This window comes from Peromyscus leucopus, chromosome 16_21, assembly GCF_004664715.2.
Source record: "Peromyscus leucopus breed LL Stock chromosome 16_21, UCI_PerLeu_2.1, whole genome shotgun sequence".
Taxonomy (NCBI): domain Eukaryota; kingdom Metazoa; phylum Chordata; class Mammalia; order Rodentia; family Cricetidae; genus Peromyscus; species Peromyscus leucopus.
This window is the reverse complement of record NC_051084.1, coordinates 58,264,759-58,283,251: the sequence shown is the minus strand read 5'-3', so window position 1 is coordinate 58,283,251 and position 18,493 is coordinate 58,264,759. Positions and strand designations below refer to the sequence as shown.

At 42.4% G+C, this 18,493-nt stretch overlaps 1 protein-coding gene across 3 annotated transcripts in view; it reads left to right on the top strand.

Moving 5' to 3' along the window:
• The window catches only part of Col9a1 (collagen type IX alpha 1 chain), an 86,153-nt gene extending 69,005 nt beyond the window's left edge, over positions 1 to 17,148 (top strand). For all 3 annotated transcript variants that reach the window (XM_037199841.1, XM_028867989.2, XM_037199842.1), the window contains 3 exons: positions 247 to 435; positions 6,994 to 7,071; positions 16,345 to 17,148. In XM_037199841.1, coding sequence (XP_037055736.1) covers positions 247 to 435; positions 6,994 to 7,071; positions 16,345 to 16,529 — 452 coding nt within the window. In that variant the 3' untranslated portion in view covers positions 16,530 to 17,148. The remainder of the gene's footprint in view (positions 1 to 246; positions 436 to 6,993; positions 7,072 to 16,344) is intronic.
• The last annotated feature ends 1,345 nt before the right edge of the window (positions 17,149 to 18,493 follow it).

Genomic DNA, 18,493 nt, shown 5'->3' with positions numbered 1-18,493 from the left:
TCCTGGAGTTCAACCCTCACCCCACTTTGTCTCAAAACAGCTGGGCTAGGTAGATCCCGGGCAAGTTCAGGAATGGGGCACCAGTGGCGCTTCCTGACGGGAAGCCTGTGGGAAAACACACAACTCTGTTTCTTTCATGGTGCCACATTTAGATAAAGGTCACTGGGGATGCCATTCTCTTCCTCTTAGCCACTGTCGTGTTTGTGACTTGCTGGTTTTTGTTTGTGTGTGTTTACTGTCTTTCAGAGCATTTTGCTGAAATGGCTGCTAGCCTCAAGAGACCAGATGCAGGAGCGTCGGGTCTTCCTGGGAGGCCTGGTCCCCCTGGGCCTCCGGGTCCCCCTGGAGAGAATGGTTTCCCGGGTCAGATGGGAATTCGTGGCCTCCCAGGCATGAAGGGTCCCCCTGGGGCTCTTGGCTTAAGAGGACCTAAAGGTAAGGTTTTTTTTTTTTAAGTTTTATTTTATTTAATTATGTGTATGTGTCTGTGCATATGGGGTTTTCCATGGAAGCCAGAGAGGGCATCAGGACCCCCGGAGCTGGAATTGCAGGTTAAGTTTGTGAGGTGCCCAGTGTGGGCGACGGAAACCAAGCTCTGGTCCTTTCCAAGAGCCACATACTCCTTAACTGCGTAAGCATCTCTGCGCCTCTCGGTGAGCTATTGTGCGCAGGTGCAAGGCACACTTCTTGCTTATTTTCTTTAGATGTGTGATCTGCACTCAAGCCCATAGACTCACAGATAGACAATATCGAGACTCTGAAATCATTGTAGGGCTTTTTTTTTTTTTTTCCGAGACAGGGTTTCTCTGTGTAGCTTTGCGCCTTTCCTGGAACTCACTCTATAGCCCAGGCTGGCCTCGAACTCAGAGATCCGCTTGGCTCTGCCTTCTGAGTGCTGGGATTAAAGGCGTGCACCACCACCGCCCGGCTGTAGCGCTTTTCTTAACATGGCATCTAGTCTAAGGATGTTGGTGTCTGTTAAACTAACAAAAAGGTGCAGGACATGTGACTGCGTTTATGTCTGGGCTTAGCGCTGCCCTCCTCCTCTTTCCAAAGTCAGCCTCATACCTTTACTTTTGGTGGACTTTTATTTTCAGCCCCGATCTAATTTGATTCCTTTCTTAGTTTAAAGCAAGCCAAGTGTTGCAAAAAAACCCACACAGGTTTGTGAGCGGATAAGACATTCTGCAGAACTGACACTCTACCTCAGATGGTGTTTGCTAGTTGAGGTGAGCATGTCAGCCGAGGTGTGTGCACCCTGGATAATTTATGGAGAATTAAGTAAAGTGAGGAGTTTCTGTGTTGTGACGAGTTACTGACAGCTTTCCAGGGAACTTCAGAAGGATGTGACATAAAAAAGCAAGAGGACCCCCCACCTCCATTATTTTAAACGGTGTGGTGCTCCAATTAGGACAAATACTGTGGTGTGGTGGTCAGAGGGCAAGCCAGCTGCCTCTTCCGATCTATAAATGAGTTGCTGATGTGGTTGGCTAACTACACCCTCAGTTGGAACAATTTGCTTAATTACATTTTTTTTTTTGGCATGTGCAGAGCTGCCTGTTGAAAATGGGCTCTAATTGGGACTCCTGTAAGTCTGGAGAGATGAAAGGGAGAGGGAAGGAGAATCCATCTCACAGAGCACTGGGTTTTCCTCAGGAAGTGTCATGTGTTTATTCATCGTTGCACCTTTTAGCTTCTCGGTCAGGACTCTGTAGGAGATGATCTTATGGGTAGTCCCATCCACCCTGAAGACCACGCCAGAAAATCCATTGGCTTGGGCGGGTTGTTGAGTTGGTTGGACCTGTTGTGCTCTTACCAGAGGCATCGATACAACCTTCCCCAAGTGACTCCTGAGCCCTTCTGAAGGCCTCCAGTTCTCTGCCCCACCCTACACACACTGAATCAGAAACTCAGGGTGGAGGCTAGTACTTGGGTTCAAGAGATGCTCAGGGACCTGGATGTGGTCATACGTTGGTGTGCCATTCAAGTTCCTTAGGGGGTCTACTGAAATTAATTACATGTATTAATCACATACACACATAAGTTGTGGGGACCTACAGAGACTCCAGCTTGTGGCTTGTTTTCATCTTGACTCAAGGTCATGGAGTCTGAGCTTGTTCCCCCGCCTCCCTGCAAGGCTGCATAATAGGATGTTTTGGCCAAAGGAGTCTTAACTCCAAGGCCTATTTACACATGCTTTGCTGTAAGGTGTGGTCACCAGATGTCTTGAGTACGAAGGAGATGTTAACACATGAATGTACTTTGTATCTTGAACCATGGCATCCTTGAAAGGGGGAAGTCTTTTGCCCCCCTTGCTTTGGATATTTAAAGGTTGTGAGTAATAAACTCAGGCGACGGTGGTATTATTGACCCAGACAGAGTCCTCCCGAAGCTAACCTGTGTCTCTGCCTTTTTCTTCATCTACATCTATATTTTGTAGCCCTCATTTCCCAATTCCATGCTCCCCCCTTCAGAACTGTGTGGGACTTGACAATAAGTCACATCCCTGTTTTCTTTGGCAAATCAGTGATTGGGTTCTGACCTTGACTTTGTGCTAGTAACTGAACTCCCTTCCAAGCAGCCTGTGGGGCCACCTCCTCCAGCCTTGGCTGCACATGGAACTACCTAGGGAATTTTATGAGCAGTCCAGGTCTAGGCCCCACTTCCAGAGTTTCAAAATCAGTTGGTCTGGGCTTTGGGAGCTTACAACGTCCCTGAGGTGGTTTTAACTGTATCCAGGATTGTTGGAGTGCTTGTTGGAGGAGCCTTGGGCCGCACAGGACTGTTGTGTGTTGAACAGATTTGGGTCTAGCAGGAGAGTCTCATTTGAAAGGAAGGAAAGTGTATTTCTGTATTTGGAACCCAAGAGAGACCTTGAGCATGAGGCTCATTTATCAGTCCCCACTGGATGGCCAAGGGGCCTTCCTTCTTCTGTATCCACAGCAATCTGTCATCCATTCAGATACAGCCCTTCACCCCCATCCCTCCAGCCCTTCCTCACTTGATTCATTTAAATTAGCACTTTCTAAGGTTTTGCTTCTGAAATCTGGGGTGGAGGCAGGCAGGGTAATTAGATTTTCTTTCTCAATTAACACTACAACCAATTCAGAAATACACAATTCCAGGTAACTGACCTTGGCTTTATCCTACCATATACAGGATAGTAATATTTAATAAAAAAATCATATTTTATTCTACTATTGAGAAGTTTGCAGCTTAAAATTTCTCCAAGGGAATGTATTCTGCTTTGTTGAAATTTAAATTTTGAGTCATTAGAGATGCAGTCCCATATGGCTGTGCCTTCCCCCACTGTTGCCTAGCAAAAGTAGATGACATGAGGCTCACTCTAATGTTTAGCCCCTTTGGGTCTTTTTATAGAGAAATAAGAAGCTACAGCTGTTACTAAGGCTTTTGATAGCCCAGGCTATGTCTTAGTCATTGTTTTCCTCTTGACATTGCTCTGAGAAACAGTGGAACCTCAGGGTAAGAGCATGCTGCCCTCTCCAAGTGCCCCCTCCCCCACAAATGTAGAGTGACGTCTTAGTCCACGTGGTTAGTTCTCCCTGACACCTTATGTGTAATTGCACACACGCAGGACCAGTGTCTACACGTTATACACACCCTGTATGCATGGCAGGGCAGAACCCACGAAGGTGACAATGGAGTCGCCATATGCTCAGTTTACTTGGTGTTTTATTCGTCTTTCAGGCTATATAGATCTTATTTTTAATGTGCATGGTTAGGATTAATTTTAAATTCCTTTGAATAAGGCTGTGCATTTTTAGACATTTTAGTGTGAGTCAAACAGATGTGACGGTATGGAAATGAAGGTGTGAGGAAAATACATGTTATAACTGTGACTCACACTTTTTCTGTGTTAATCGGCTCTTGGAGTGGGGAGGGGTGCAGAACATCAGTTATAGCTTGTGAATAATGAAAGTGAAATAAACAACATCCAGAGAGCCGTGAGAACACCCAGCCTTCTGCTTTTCTTCTCAGCCTGGCTCTCACTTCATACCTGACCTAAGGCTTTTTCCATTTGTGTGTGTGTGTGTGTGTGTATGAGAACATTTTGTGACTTTGCAGTTGCCGAGGCCCAAAATTCAACCAAATGTCTCATAAATGCCTTGTACACGTCTGGTTGCTATCCACAGAATACTCCCAATCAACTCTGAGTCAGAAGTGAGAGACACTTGTGATAGCACACTTTAATTTCTAAAATGAGTTTGTTTCTGACAATACTACATTTACACTGCTCAAAAAGTTAAATGTGAGAAAGGCATTTAGTAAAGAATTTCTCCCAAAGTTTCCTCTATGCTTAGTTTCATTCTTCTGATCAACAAACCCTTTGGCTTCCTATAGGTCCCTACAAGCAATGCTATAGAAATCTGGGGACGCGTGCTTTCTCTGCCTCCTTATGTGTAGTTGGAAGGTTTCTCTGGTCCTGCCCAGCCCTGTGGTCCTGCAGCAGCTTATAAAATAATCACCCAGAAGCTTATATTATAACTGCTTGGCCATTAGCTCAGGCTTATTACTGACTTGTTCTTACACTTAAATTAACCCGTAATTCTTATCGATGTTTAGCCACGTGGCTTGGTGCATTTTCTCAGTTCTGCCTTGTCATCTTGCCTCCTCTGTGTCTGGCTGGTGACTCCTGACTCAACCGTTCCTCTTCCCAGCATTCTCCTCATCTGCTTGCCCCGCCTATACTTCCTGCCTGGCTACTGGCCAATCAGCATTTTATTTATCAACCAATCAGAGCAACACATATTCACAGCATACAGAACGACATCCCACAGCACCGTGTGAACAGAGCCACACTGTCCCTTAGTAAGCAAACTGGACCTCATTTGTTTCTCACCTAACACTATGTCCAGGAGACCATTCCAAAGAGCTTCCTGTGACGTCTCCTGTGTGTCTAGTCTGTGTCAGTGGCTCTGTGTTTACCTTTGATGATCTCTTTGACTGTTTCTAGTCTTCCAGTGCTACAGCACACAGCAGTGTACATATTTCATCTTGGTACAAAGTATCAACACAGACTTCATTCCTGCTTCTCATTCTATCTCCATGTCAAAATATTTTACCACTCTGAGAGTACATTTCTAGAAATAGAATTCCTGGGCAACATGGAGCTTCCCCTTATAATTTGATTGTTATTGTTATATCCCCTCCAATGAGGTTATACCAATTTGTGCTTTCCTCAACGATGTACGGTTCTGTGTTTTTCTATAGCCTTGCTATGTTTAATATAACTATGGAACTTTTGCTAATTTTATAGGCTAAACATTTTTGTCACTTTTTAACTTTGTGTTTATTTGTGAAAGCGAATCCAGGGGTATGCTCGTCTATGTAACTAACAGCCATTTTTGTTTTCTTTTCATGACTGCCTAATCACAGAGTTTGCTCATTCTTTTAGAATTTCTTTTTTTTTATTGTTTGTATGTGTGTGTTTACCTGATTGTGTGTCTGTGCACCATGTATATGAAGGTGCCTGTGGGGGCCACAGAAAGTTCTGGATCTCCTGGGAATGGAGGTTACAGGTGAAGTGCCTGATGTGGTTCTGTGAACTGAACCTGACTCCCTTGCAAGAACACAGTGCTCTTAACCACTGAGCCACGTCCCCAGCTCTGTGTTTTCTCATGGCTCTTTTATATTTGATCTATTTGTAATCATGTGATAGAGGTTTTTTTTTTTTTTTTTTTTTTTCCTAGTGGGCTACTCACTTTTTCTAAACATTTGATGACTCGCTAAATGTTTTCCAGTTAAGATGCCACCTTTGTGGCTGGAGAGATGGCTCAGAAGTTAAGAGCACTTGCATGCTGTTCTTAAAGAGGACCAAAGCTCAGTTCCAAGCATCCACATAAGGACACTCACATGAATCTTTAACTACAGTTCTAGGGGACTCTATGCCTTCTTCTGGTGTTTTCAAGCAACCCACACATATGTGCACGCGCACACACACAGAAACAGACATAAAACACGATAAAAAGAAATTTTAAAAGAAAAGCTGCCATCTTTGTTATAAATCAATTTCTTGTGCATATTTGGACTTATTAGGGTGTTGTGCATCAAGCGTAGGCACTACACCATTATAATTGGTTTAATAACTGGTAGAATTATTTCCTTCAAGCTGCTTTCCTTGGATGAGGTTTCTGGCTAATCCGGCTTCTGGGGTTTTTAAAATATAAACCAGAATTATCTTCTCTGGTTGAAGTGTACTTTCAAAAATGGATTGTCATCAACATTCAGTTTGTGAACGACAAGAAAAATGACAACCACTGATTGGGCTGTCATTCCACTGCACAACAGTTTTAAGCCTTTTCGTATCCATTAGAAATGCTCAATTTCTTTCATGTTTGACTTGAACATTTCCATTAACTCTATGCCTAGTTGTTTGGTATTTTAATTGCTGCTATAAATACCACTTCTTTGCCATTTCTCATAACTGGTGGCTCTTTGTATATGTGAAAACGATTGATTTCTGTATATTAATTTGGAATCCTGTTAGATGACTGAATTTACTTATTGTTTGCAACAGTTTTTGAATTGATTCTCATCTTTAAAATATGTGTTCCTCTTACCTAAAAATAGAAATAGTTTTAATTCCTCAAACCCAATGATGTACAATTGCAGCAAGAGAACATTCTTGCTCTTCTGGGGTCAGGGCCCCTGTCAAGGGTCATGCTTCCAAGGTGGAGACAGGTTTGGTCATATCAAGGAAGGATCCATTGAATCTTACCTTATCATGTGTTTTACTGAAAATGCACATCCAGTTTTGTGAAATGTCATTTGTCAAATTACAAATCAATCATTTGAAATTTTTTTCTTCTTCTTGGGTCTGTTGATAGGATTTTGGCCTTGCTGCATGTCTATTACAACATGCCTTCTGGGCACGTCATGATTTTTGCTATATGAGTTTGTGTTTGCTTAAAGTTTAAAATAAAGAAATGTATTGACACACAGAAGCATTAACATTTCTTTAATGAAACGCAGGTGACTTGGGAGAAAAAGGAGAACGTGGGCCTCCAGGACGAGGTCCTAAGGGTTTGCCTGGAGCTACAGGTCTCCCAGGTAAGTGAGTTCTGTAGTAGACTGAGGGGGCGGAAGTCTGGGTCAATGTAGAACAAGAGCTGAGCAGCATTTTAAAGGAAGCACTGCTCAGCCACTTAAGCTTATCAGGCGAGCATGATGGAGGGCATAAGGGCACAGAGTTTTACAATTGGCTTTAATGAAGAATTCAATGATGTGCAAATCAGGTCTTCATTCCTTGTGAGCAGACAGATGTCAAGGCTTGAACTATTAATTTCTTAAAGATATGCTTTAAGGAAAATAGTATCAAGGTCCATTCATACTCCATTTGCTATAAGAATTGCGATGTGTGAAACTGTATCCATGTCTACCCCAGGTGAGCATTTCTTGTGATTTTATTGCAATTATTAACCATTATTATTAGTTTGTGGTGCTGGGGACCAAGCTCAGGGCCTGTCACACACTACTAGGCAAGTGATCCACCATCAAGCTGTAACCCTGGCCCTGGCATTTTACAAAATCCAGAGCAGTTGTAAAAGGAATCCAGGTCCTCAGCCACTCATGTGGTACAGGAGTAACTGAAATTTCACTTTAAAAGCTCTCCTTTCAAATACCCAGGCCCTCCAAAAATCCACGCTACCCAAAACAAACATTGAGAGAATTTCGTCTCAGAGCTGCAAAGAGCTCCCTCCACAAAGGCTGATGCGGATCACAGCCCTGTGGCCCAAGGTGACAGAGAGGCTTTTGTAAGGAGCAGGATCCTCTCACTAGGCGTTCAGTGTTCTCTTTATACACTGACTGTTCTGTTGCTGGCGTCTGGCCTGAAATGTACTCATCGCCTGGGGAAATGACTTGTAAACCCAACCACTGTGGACCTGAAGGCTGGCTCAGCTCAGGAGTGGGTAGCATGTGCAAGCTGCCCCCGCATGGTGGCTGAGGCATTGCTGGGGGAGGTTTGGGGAATCTCGTTCATTGTAACAGGGGGAAGTTAAGGACAGAGAGGTGGTAGGGAGGGAAAAGAAGGTAGATGGTGCCTGTTTCAGTCACGATTTGGAAGATGTAGTTTAGGGAAGTTTCGGAGAAGAAATTACCATTTTGTAATTCTGCCAGAGGTTACATATTTAATCATGGCTATAATTATATAATTATAGCAAAAAAAAAAATCCTTGCTTTCCAATTATCTATTTCTTTGCTTTCAGGGATTGCTTTCTTATTCAACTATAGGAGGGGGATGGCATTTGGAGAGAGTTCAAATGCCAATCTAAAACTGTGATTCATGGGCCTGTCCAGATGTTTTTTTATCAGTATATATATATCTCGCTGGAAAAAGGAAAATCTAATTGGACTTCAAAGGGTCATGGAAGACTTTAGCATACAGTAAAGTTTGGTTTTGTTGACGGATGTTTAGAAGAGAGGAAAACAGTTCTCACCATGAGTCCTCCCCCTTTAACAGTGGGCATCCGAGGGGCTTAAAGCTAGACTCACTCTCAAGATCTGCTCTCTTTCTGCCCTTTAATCGGCACGCTCTCCTAACCAGTGCTACCTTGCTGTCTGTCTACTCCTTCTTTTACACGGGACCATCTCTCCTTTTCTTCAGTCTTCCTCACACCGAATCTCTCCCTTCTCCATCTCCGCCTACCTGCATCTCAGCTTTCCTTGGGGGGCGGGAGGGGGCGGGGCTTGGTTCCTTTGATGGGACAGTGACAGCATCTGGTGAATTTTGAGCTTCAGATTATTTTTTCAATAATACAGGCGAAACTTCCAAATTACAGTCACTGGAGAGGGGCGTTCTGCTGCTGGATGGTTCAGTAGACTACAGGGTCTGTATTGATCACTCCCCAGGGTGCCCGTTCAGGCCTGTGTTGTTCAGCCAGCCCCCATTCTCTTCCCTGCCCTGTGAATATATTTGGCTAATTGAATCAGACAAGTCCCTGACAAGGGATTTCCTGCCTGCAAGCATAGGCCCCACAATCCGGAAACCCTGGGTTCAAATCAGGCCACTGTCATTTCTTAACCTTACAGCCGGCACTGGGCCAATTAGTTTCTCTCTATGCCTCGCTTTCATTATTTACAAAATACCAGGCAGGCATGGACGTCATTCTGATAGTGTAAATTTGAGAATTACAAACAAGCGGTCACATGAAGTGCTCAGGACGGCTTCTGACTATAACGGTGGCCCAGGAATGTCTTTCATTAGTTCAGTTTTGCTTTTGACATTGACGAGGGGAGCTGAGGGCAAAGCGGAAACTTAGTGAAGCCCTTGCGGCCTTTTCTCCTGCTGTCCTTAATGGGCAGTGGCAGGGGACCTTGCTATCAATTAGCCCCACTCCCCGAGACGCCGGTCCTCCTTTCATGATACTCTGCTTCAATTCTGGGCCATTCCTGTGGCGAGCCAGTCACTATGGCCATTTCACTGGTTCATTGTCCACCAAGAGGGTGAAATTTTAAAAACAAATCTTCTAATAGAACTTAGTATGTGGTTTTCTGGTACTTTCCAAATATAATGCCAGTAAAACTTTGTGATCTGGAGGAAACCTCACCAGAATTCTGCACAGGAACCTGTCTGGAATCTTCTAGGTAAATACACATTTTACCTGAAAGAAATATTGCTATCCCCTCTTGAAAGCTTTACTTTTTTATTTTTTAAAATTGTAATGTATTTTAATTAAAAAATATAGTTAATATTGCTTTCTCCCTTTCATTTAAGCCTTATTATTATTTTTTTTCTGAGACAGGGTTTTTCTGTGTAGTTTTGGTACCTGTCCTGGATCTTGCTCTGTAGACCAGGCTGGCCTCAAACTCAGAGATTCGCCTGGCTCTGCCTTCTGAGTGCTGGGATTAAAGGCGTGCACCAGCACCACCCGGCCTTAAGCCTTAATTTTTACATTTCATTTTTAAAGTATGTTTTCAACTGAATTAGAATTACATCGTTTTCTTGCCTTCCTTTCCTCCCTCCAACCTCCCCAGGTTCTCTCTGTCTAATCCCTCTCATATCTACTGTGACTATCATTGATAGCCTCTGTTTTTTTTTATTATAATTGTTATACACACTCACATATACATGGATATGTATGCACATGTTAATACAATCTGCTGAGTCTGTTGGTATACATATACATATACACATATACACACACACACACACACACACACACATATATATAATTTTAAGGGCTAACTAGTCTGCATTGGACAACCTATAAGGGTCTCCTCAGAGGGAGAGAGTAATTCCCAGCAGTCATTAGTTGCCTGTAGTTCTTTGTCTAGGGGTGGGACCCGGAGAAATTTCCTCCTTCCATACTAACATGTCCATTGATATTGTCATCATTATAGTCTTATTTATGGAACCATCTCCAGGAGACAGTTTCACAGACGACTTCCTGGTGTTCTGGCCCTTACCGTCTTTCCACAATTTCTTCCTCCATGTTCCCTGAACCATGGATCCAGGAGCTATAATGTAGACATATCCATTTGTGGCTGGGTCCTCCATGATCAGTTTATCTGTGCATTGTGTCCAGTTGTGGGTTTCTGTGATGGTCTCCATTAAAGAACCCTTCTTGGGTGTCACTATTGGAGAGTCTGGGATTTAAAGCCTACTGAGTGGAGAAAGATCATTTCATCATTATTTGTGCAAACATACCTAGTATTTAAAAACTGTACTAAGTACCTTTGACATCTATCGGTTGTTTGAATCCCTGTCTTCTCTCTGTTTCCCTTCACAGCAACATCTCTCAGTTTGTTCAGTGTTAAGCATTACACGTTCTGGGATTTTTGTGTGACATTGCATAATAGAGGCCACATGTCATTATTGTCACGTTGATAATCATTTTGGCTATAGTGCCTTGTTATTTAAAGGCAGACATATGCTGTATAGTTTGTTATAGTTGAACTAGAAGGGACACATATTTAAAGGCTATAGTCCTGAGTGCAGGCTCCTAGGACTTGTGGGCCCTTCTCTTATGTCCAGTGACCTCTGCTCTCGATTCCTTCTTATGGACAGGAGCCAGAACCATCCTCCCTTATGGGCTCTTCTAGGAGAAAATAGCACATGCAGACACATGTAAAGCGCACAGAGCAGGGCCTTGCTAAGCCCCACACTACAGACTGGCCCAGGCAACACACCCTGACAAAGGTGTCTCCAGTTGTAAGTGGTAGAGGGAAATATTTGTGCTTCCTGAGTCTAGGTTCATGTACAAGACAAAATGACACGTTTTCCCAACGTGATTAGTTGTCTTTGTTACCATAGTTACCTGATGCGAGCGTATCCCCAACCTCTTTCTTATTTTTCTGCCTTTCTCCCAGAGCTGGGCAGATCTCAAAAACGAGCCCTGGGCCTTTAATCCCCTCTTCTTCATTCTCTCAGCAGAGCCAGTGAGGGCTGCTTCTGAGTTAGGTCTTCTCATTAAGGACATCCCTGCCTGCCTGCTGCCACTGAACTGCCCATGTGTGACCAGTAGCTCAGCACTCAGAGCATTTCAAGGAAAAATAGTTAATAATAAATCCTGACTTCTCTGTGCAATCAAACTCACTAGGGAAAGAAATATAAATTAGATGAAGAATCTTGTGAAATACCACAGAAATAAGCTCAGCATAAAAAACAAAACAAAACAAACAAACCCAAAAATGTAACTTTGGGGTAAATCCCCGAAGATTAAAAAGCCATTCCATTCATCATCAGATTGTCTATTTAACTGACAATCACTTGCATGTCTTTTTCCTGCGTTTGCTTGTATGCAACTGTTTCATTTTTGTAAAGCATTAGGGGAGAAAAGGCTCCTCCTCCATCTGTGTAACATGCCTGTCCTCTAGTGTCTGCACAGAGAATGGCCTACACATTTCTGTTAATAGATTTCTTTTTAAAATCATGAAAACTTTCGTCAGTGTGACCGTTGATTTTTTTCAGAGAGTCGGAGTAGTCATTAGGTAGTTGGTGAAGTCAACAGACCCACAGGCTGGACAAGGCATTTGTCGGGGGTGGGGGTGGGGTGGGAGAGAGTCTTCAGACCCTAGTCTTCTTTTCTTAGCCACATACATAGAGCTTCAGATGGACACTCTACCGTAGCTGCTGAACCAAGCATTTGTGTCCACTTTGTGAGCAGTTACAGTGAATCATCTCCAACTGTAATATAATGTCACCTCAAAGTGAGGCTCCCTCTCAACAAGACTAGAGCATCCTGGAGGGTCTAACTGTGGAGTTAAGGCTCCCAAAAAACTGATAAGCCTAGTTGAGGCATGAACACAGGGCAAAACCCATAAAATATTTTAGTTTCTCATAATAGAGACCTAAAAATGAAAATCAATCCTAAATTTTTGTTATTAGGTCTCTTTTTTATTTCCTAGTCAATTCAGACCCAACAAATTCACCACCAACATCACCACTCACCACCACCACCACACACACACAACCTCAGGAGAGTTAATTAATCATTATTGATGGGAGGTTAGTTCAGCTAGAGTAGTAGTGAAGGGTCCTTATTGCTAACCACAGTGTTTTCTAGCTCTGTGACTTGGAGACTGGCCTTCTTAACTCTGTTTCCATGGAAGGGAAATGAGGTCAACAATGAACGTAGCATATGGCATGTGAGGGAAGGTCATTATAGAGTGCTGGCGATGCTGGTGATGATGACATCATCCAGAGCTACCAAGGGTGTCCATTGTCGGTGCCCTTGCTGAAGGCTGACTAGGGTTAACTCTTCATCTCCTAAAGTGAGTCAAGGATAGAAAGGACAGGGTCACCAACTCTACCCTCAAAGGTCAAGAAGAAATTTGAATAAACTCAGCAAGTCAAAACAAACCAAAATAAAATGCCCATGTCCCTAAAGATGTGTTGGATCAGAGCCAGGCATGGTAGCTCCTGCCTGGAATCTTAGCACTTGGGAGGCAGAGGTGGAAGGTTGAGGCCAGCCTGGGCTACATAGTGAGTGAGGCCAACCTAATCCACAGAGTAAAGATCCCCATACCACTCCCAGCGTGTTAGCTGGGAAACTATGTGTGAGAATGTAAGTAAGAATCTCTCTGTTTTTGTTATTGTTTGTTTGAGGCAGGGTCTTACTCTGCACTCCTGACTGGCCTTGAACTCTCTATGTTGGGCATGATGCTCAAATTCATAGAGATCCACCTACCTCTGCCTCCCACATGCTTGGATTAAAGGCGTGGGCCCCCACATCTGGCTGAACAAATTCCCTTTAACGTTTCAGGGAGGGGACTAATTTACTAATGTGAAGTAAAAATTTGAAACAGTTACTTACAGCAAAAATGGGAAGGTCTTATTTGAATCACTGGCTGGTGTTCCCTGTGGCAGCTGCTAGCAGGAGCAGTGCTGGGGTCCATCTTCCAGCGACCACCCAGTCACTCCCCTCTGGTGTTCCCCCAAATGGGCACAGGACACTAGTCCTTTTCATTATGCTCATACTATTTATTTTCTTTTAGTAAAGACAGTGGGACATTTCCTAATCTAGGCCTGTTGGTTGATGACATTTGTTGCTAAGAATTCTTCTCTCTACAGGGTTACAGTTCTTGGCTTTGAGTGTGGGTTCTCTGTGATAGCCACTCAGCCATGGCTTTGCCTTCCAAAAATAGCTACAGATGATATGCAAACAAATGAGCATGCCTATGTTCTAATATGGCCATTTTTAAAAATAAGATTTGGCCTGTGGGTTGAGGTGGCCTATCTATGCTACCTGCCTAGAGGTGGCCTAATCTACCCTACCTGCCTTGAGGTGGCCTAATCTACCCTACCTGCCTAGAGGTTGGCCTAATCTACCCTACCTGCCTAGAGGTTGGCTAATCTACCCTACCTGCCTAGAGGTTGGTCTAATCTACCTGTCTAGAGGTGGCCTAATCTACCTTACCTGCCTAGAGGTGGCCTAATCTACACTACCTGCCTAGAGGTTGGCCTCATCTACTCTACCTGTCTAGAGGTGACCTAATCTACCCTACCTGCCTAGAGGTTGGCCTAATATACTCTACTTGTCTAGAGGTGGCCTAATCTACCCTACCTGCCTAGAGGTTGGCTTTATCTATGCTACCTGCCTAGATGTTGGCCTAATCTACACTACCTGCCTAGAGGTTGGCTTTATCTATGCTACCTGCCTAGAGGTTGGCTTAATCTACACTACCTGCCTAGAGGTTGGCTTTATCTACACTACCTGCCTAGAGGTTGGCCTAATCTACACTACCTGCCAACCCCCCCCCCCCCCCCCATGGTCTTTAGACTTTGACTTCTTCTGTGAGCACGGTCATTTTCTCCTGGTTTTGATGGACAGATTTGACATATTTCAGTGGGCCATTGCTATTGATAAGGTCCACGAAAATCACCTTTTATATGTAGTTAGAGGTGGCCTATTTTTTTAAACTAAAAAAAAAAATCAACTCAACCTCTAACTGTCTCTAATGTCAGGGGATGGAGAGGTCTCTGCTGCAGGAGCGGTTGTGACAGCCTTATCTATAGGTGCTGTGGATGAGGAAAAGCCTTTTTCCCATTAGAGGAAATGCATAATCACCTGCTTCATCTCAACTTATAGTTGGATAAAAGCCTATGAGATAATTTATTGGAAATAACACATTCCTGCTTAACTACAGCCTCGAGATGCATAATTCGAAGATAATTATTCTCCCTTAAATCTTGCTAATGGTTTGCCCTCTAACACTGCTTTGTGCAGGGCTTGATGTAAAACACACAGAAGAATAAGATGTGTGTAAAATAGGGTCTCCCACCCGCCTGTACTTCAAACTATGTGAGATATGTAATAATAGTACCATTAAATATGACCAGGTCATTCCAGTAAGATGTATGTAATTAGATCACTAAAATAGGAAAAAAAAAAAAAAAAAGACTGAAGACCCTGGAAAAAGCAGGAGAGTACCTCTACTTAGGAAAATGTGTAATTGGATGTGAAGATTTGGATTTCAGCTTCTCCACAGAGTGAGTGCCTGAGATAAGGGAGCTGAGACAGATAAGGATCCCTGTAACAAGATTGTCCTAGCGGATGCAGCTGCCTCTACACTGCGTTCTTAGGATCACTTTTGTGGTAACAGGATGAAAGCATTACTGAGGCAAAGGGGGACACATTCAGCAGAAAGTCCTCTTGGTTGTGGGTACTGTGTCTCAGATTATGTGCCCTACTGGGCACACACAATGAAAGAAATGCCCACAAGGAACTCTTTATGGTGAAACTCATGTCAGGGTAAGATTATGGAATTTTTTTTGTAGGCAGCATGGTGTGGTCCTCTAAAGGACATTAATAAATAATATTTAATAACTGAGACAGTCCCCCATTTAACTGATGCTCTCACTCACAGAAATTAACGATAACAAACACATCATCCCATTTTGTGGATGATGAAATCAGAGATTCTTTTTCTTTTGCCCATTCTAATGGTTCATAAATGGCACAGTTAAAACTTAAAACCTTTCATCCTGAAGTCCGTATATATTTAATTTCTTATTTATGCTTATCTTTGTCTAGGTATGGATCACTATTAGAAATTAATAGTGCCCATGAGAAAGACAATGTGAGCCGTAAGTCAGCATAGCACGTGTGATTTTGAATCTTCCAGTAGCCAAGGTGCAGAGTCAAGTGAAATGAACTTTAATAATACAGCTAGTCCCTGATGGAAGATGATTAGCCTCAGAGTTTTCCACTTTGTGATGACATGAAGTGAGACAAATTTTGTAGAAACTTCACTTAAAATTTCTGAATTTTGATCTTTTTATGGAATTAGTGATACATGCTATGATATTCTCTCTTGATGCCAGGAGGCACAAAGTTGGCTGTGCATTCACTGATGAAAAGACCTGCTACCCTGCAGTGTGCTGGGTTGCTAAGTCATGTTTTGAAGGTTGGGTGCAATTTTTTTTACTTAACTATGTTCTCAGCATAACTACATTATAAATTGAGAGAATCCAGTGGCATTTATTTAACCCACTAGGTTCAAAATACTATTGCAGCAGGCAGTAAGTCTAAAATTTTTTAATAAAATATTTTATGCCTTTTCCATGGTAAGCCTTCAAATTTCAGCTTTATTTTATGCCTACAGTTCACCTAAGTTTGGGCCAGCCGCATTTCAGTACTCAGTAAACATATATAGCCAGAGGCCACTATGATGGAAATGTGAGAGACATACATGGAAATCACCTTCTGCCTTTGATTTCTATGAACCCCACATTCACCAGTGGGGTTCCCCATCTCTTCATCATGCGTGATCTCCAAGGGCATTTGCTAAGCATCTTGTTGCACACTGCTAGGCTGTTCGGTCTAGTATCTCCTGCTAATCAACAGCTTGATCACACATTCGGGTTTTTATCTGTTTCAGGTGATCCAGGCCCTGCCAGCTATGGGAAAAATGGCCGAGATGGAGAGCAAGGGCCCCCAGGAGTGGCAGGAATTCCTGGTGTGCCTGGACCCCCAGGTCCTCCAGGTCCTCCCGGTTTCTGTGAGCCAGCCTCTTGCACCCTGCAGGCTGGTCAACGAGCATTTAGCAAAGGGCCTGAGAAGTGAAAGCCTTAGCGTTATAGGCCCTCTACTCTAACTGTACCTGGTAGAGGAGCATGGGGGAGAAATAACATCCAAAGCCGGGGCTAAGACTAAAAGGTTTCATCTTCAACGTGATTCCACAAGTCCTACTTGACAATCAGATTTAGAACAATGGTGCTATTCAGTGAATATTGTTTTTTATCAATGGAAGGAAGACAGGGGAGTCATCAGACAAAAATGAAATTCCCTCTAGCCAAATTTATGATCTTCTTCCCAGGATCTTGAACTTTAGTGTGTTATAAATAAGTATGTGATTTATTGTGGGCCACTGTGCCAACAAACAAAAACAACTGTCCAGTTTACCTCGGTTGCTGTATTTATCTTCATTTCAATCTAGATACTGCTCTTGGATTATTAATTCAGCTATATCAAGTATTACTAGGAGAGTAAGGAAGAAACCCCACTACATTCAATAAAATTGGTGCTTAAAATCTCCATCAGGGATTTGTCACAGATGTGATCTCTTTACATCATACAGTGGTTTCCATCTTTATTCTGAATTTGTGACTTGTATGTACTGTATCCCAAACCCATTCATTTTTAAGATCTCCTATGTGAAAGTAAAGAAGTAATTTTAATACCCTGACATGAGTGCATTTTATTGCTGACATTATTTATTTTAAAAGTTTGAGGTAACATCTCTGATTGAACCAAAGAACAAATAAACATGGTTTCACAATCTTATGTATGTTTCTAAAGAAATAGTCATGTTCAATGTGGTTAAATGTTAACTGAACTTGTTTATATACATTAAAATTTTGATGTATTGCTACTTCTAAAAATGTATTTATATTATTGGTTTATTCCATCCAGAAAAATCTGAAATGTTTCTACTGGTCCATAGGGTTACCCTGTGACAGATTGTGTGAGTGCGTGTATGTGTGTATGTGCTGAGAGACTTAATGGATTTCTTTGAAATTCTAATGAAAACTATAAGCTCACTTCCTTTAGAAGAATGTGTGTGCACTTTGTATAGTATTTCAGAGAGTTCACAGAGCCCTATAAATCTAGTTTGGCTTGGTTTCTAGGTTAGGACCACACCTTCATTTCAGAAGTTGTTAGCTCCCTTTTGGAGCCTCATTGATGCAAAAATGATTTACCACTTTTTATTAGTTTTACAAAGCAAGTTACCTAAGGCACCACATTCTTTTAAAATTTAGATAGTTTAGGGTTACATTATGATAATTAAATACATGTGTACAATGTATAATAATTAAATCAGGGCAATATTCCATTTCTTCAGTTATTATGGTCTATGTGTTGGGAATTGTGTGCTCTAGTCATTTTGAAATTCATCATAGATGACTTCACCCAGTAGTTACCCTGATAGGTTAAAAATGAACTCCAATTCCTCCAGTCTGGGTTTTGATGCCCTGTATGAAACTCCTTCCCATTCTGTCTCCTGTTCCCCACACCCCAGTCTCCAGGGACCACAATTCCATTCTAGCTTCCACAGAACGGCAAGAACATGTGGCATTTGTCTTTCCATGTCACATGATGGTCTCTACATCCATTCATAGTCCCATCAACAAGACACCATTGTTTTCATGCCTGAACATACAAAGATACATTTCTTTGTTAATTCATCCACTGAAGGGCACAGATGTTGGTTCCATAGTTTGGCTATTGCACAGTGCTGCTGCAATAGACACGGAGTGTTTGTTACTAATGGACAGGAGTTTGTTGTTAAAATTATTTAATCTTCTTTGGGATATATATATATATATATATATATATATATATATATATATACACACACACAGTGGTTGAATTTTATGTTATTTGTACTTGTAGTGTTTTTTAAAAAATACTTTTGTATCTCCACACTTTTTCATAATGATTCTATTACAATCTCACTACTAGTCTGTAGGACTTCTCTTTTCTCTACGTCCTTGCTACCATTTGTCAGTTTTTTCTTTTATGATAGC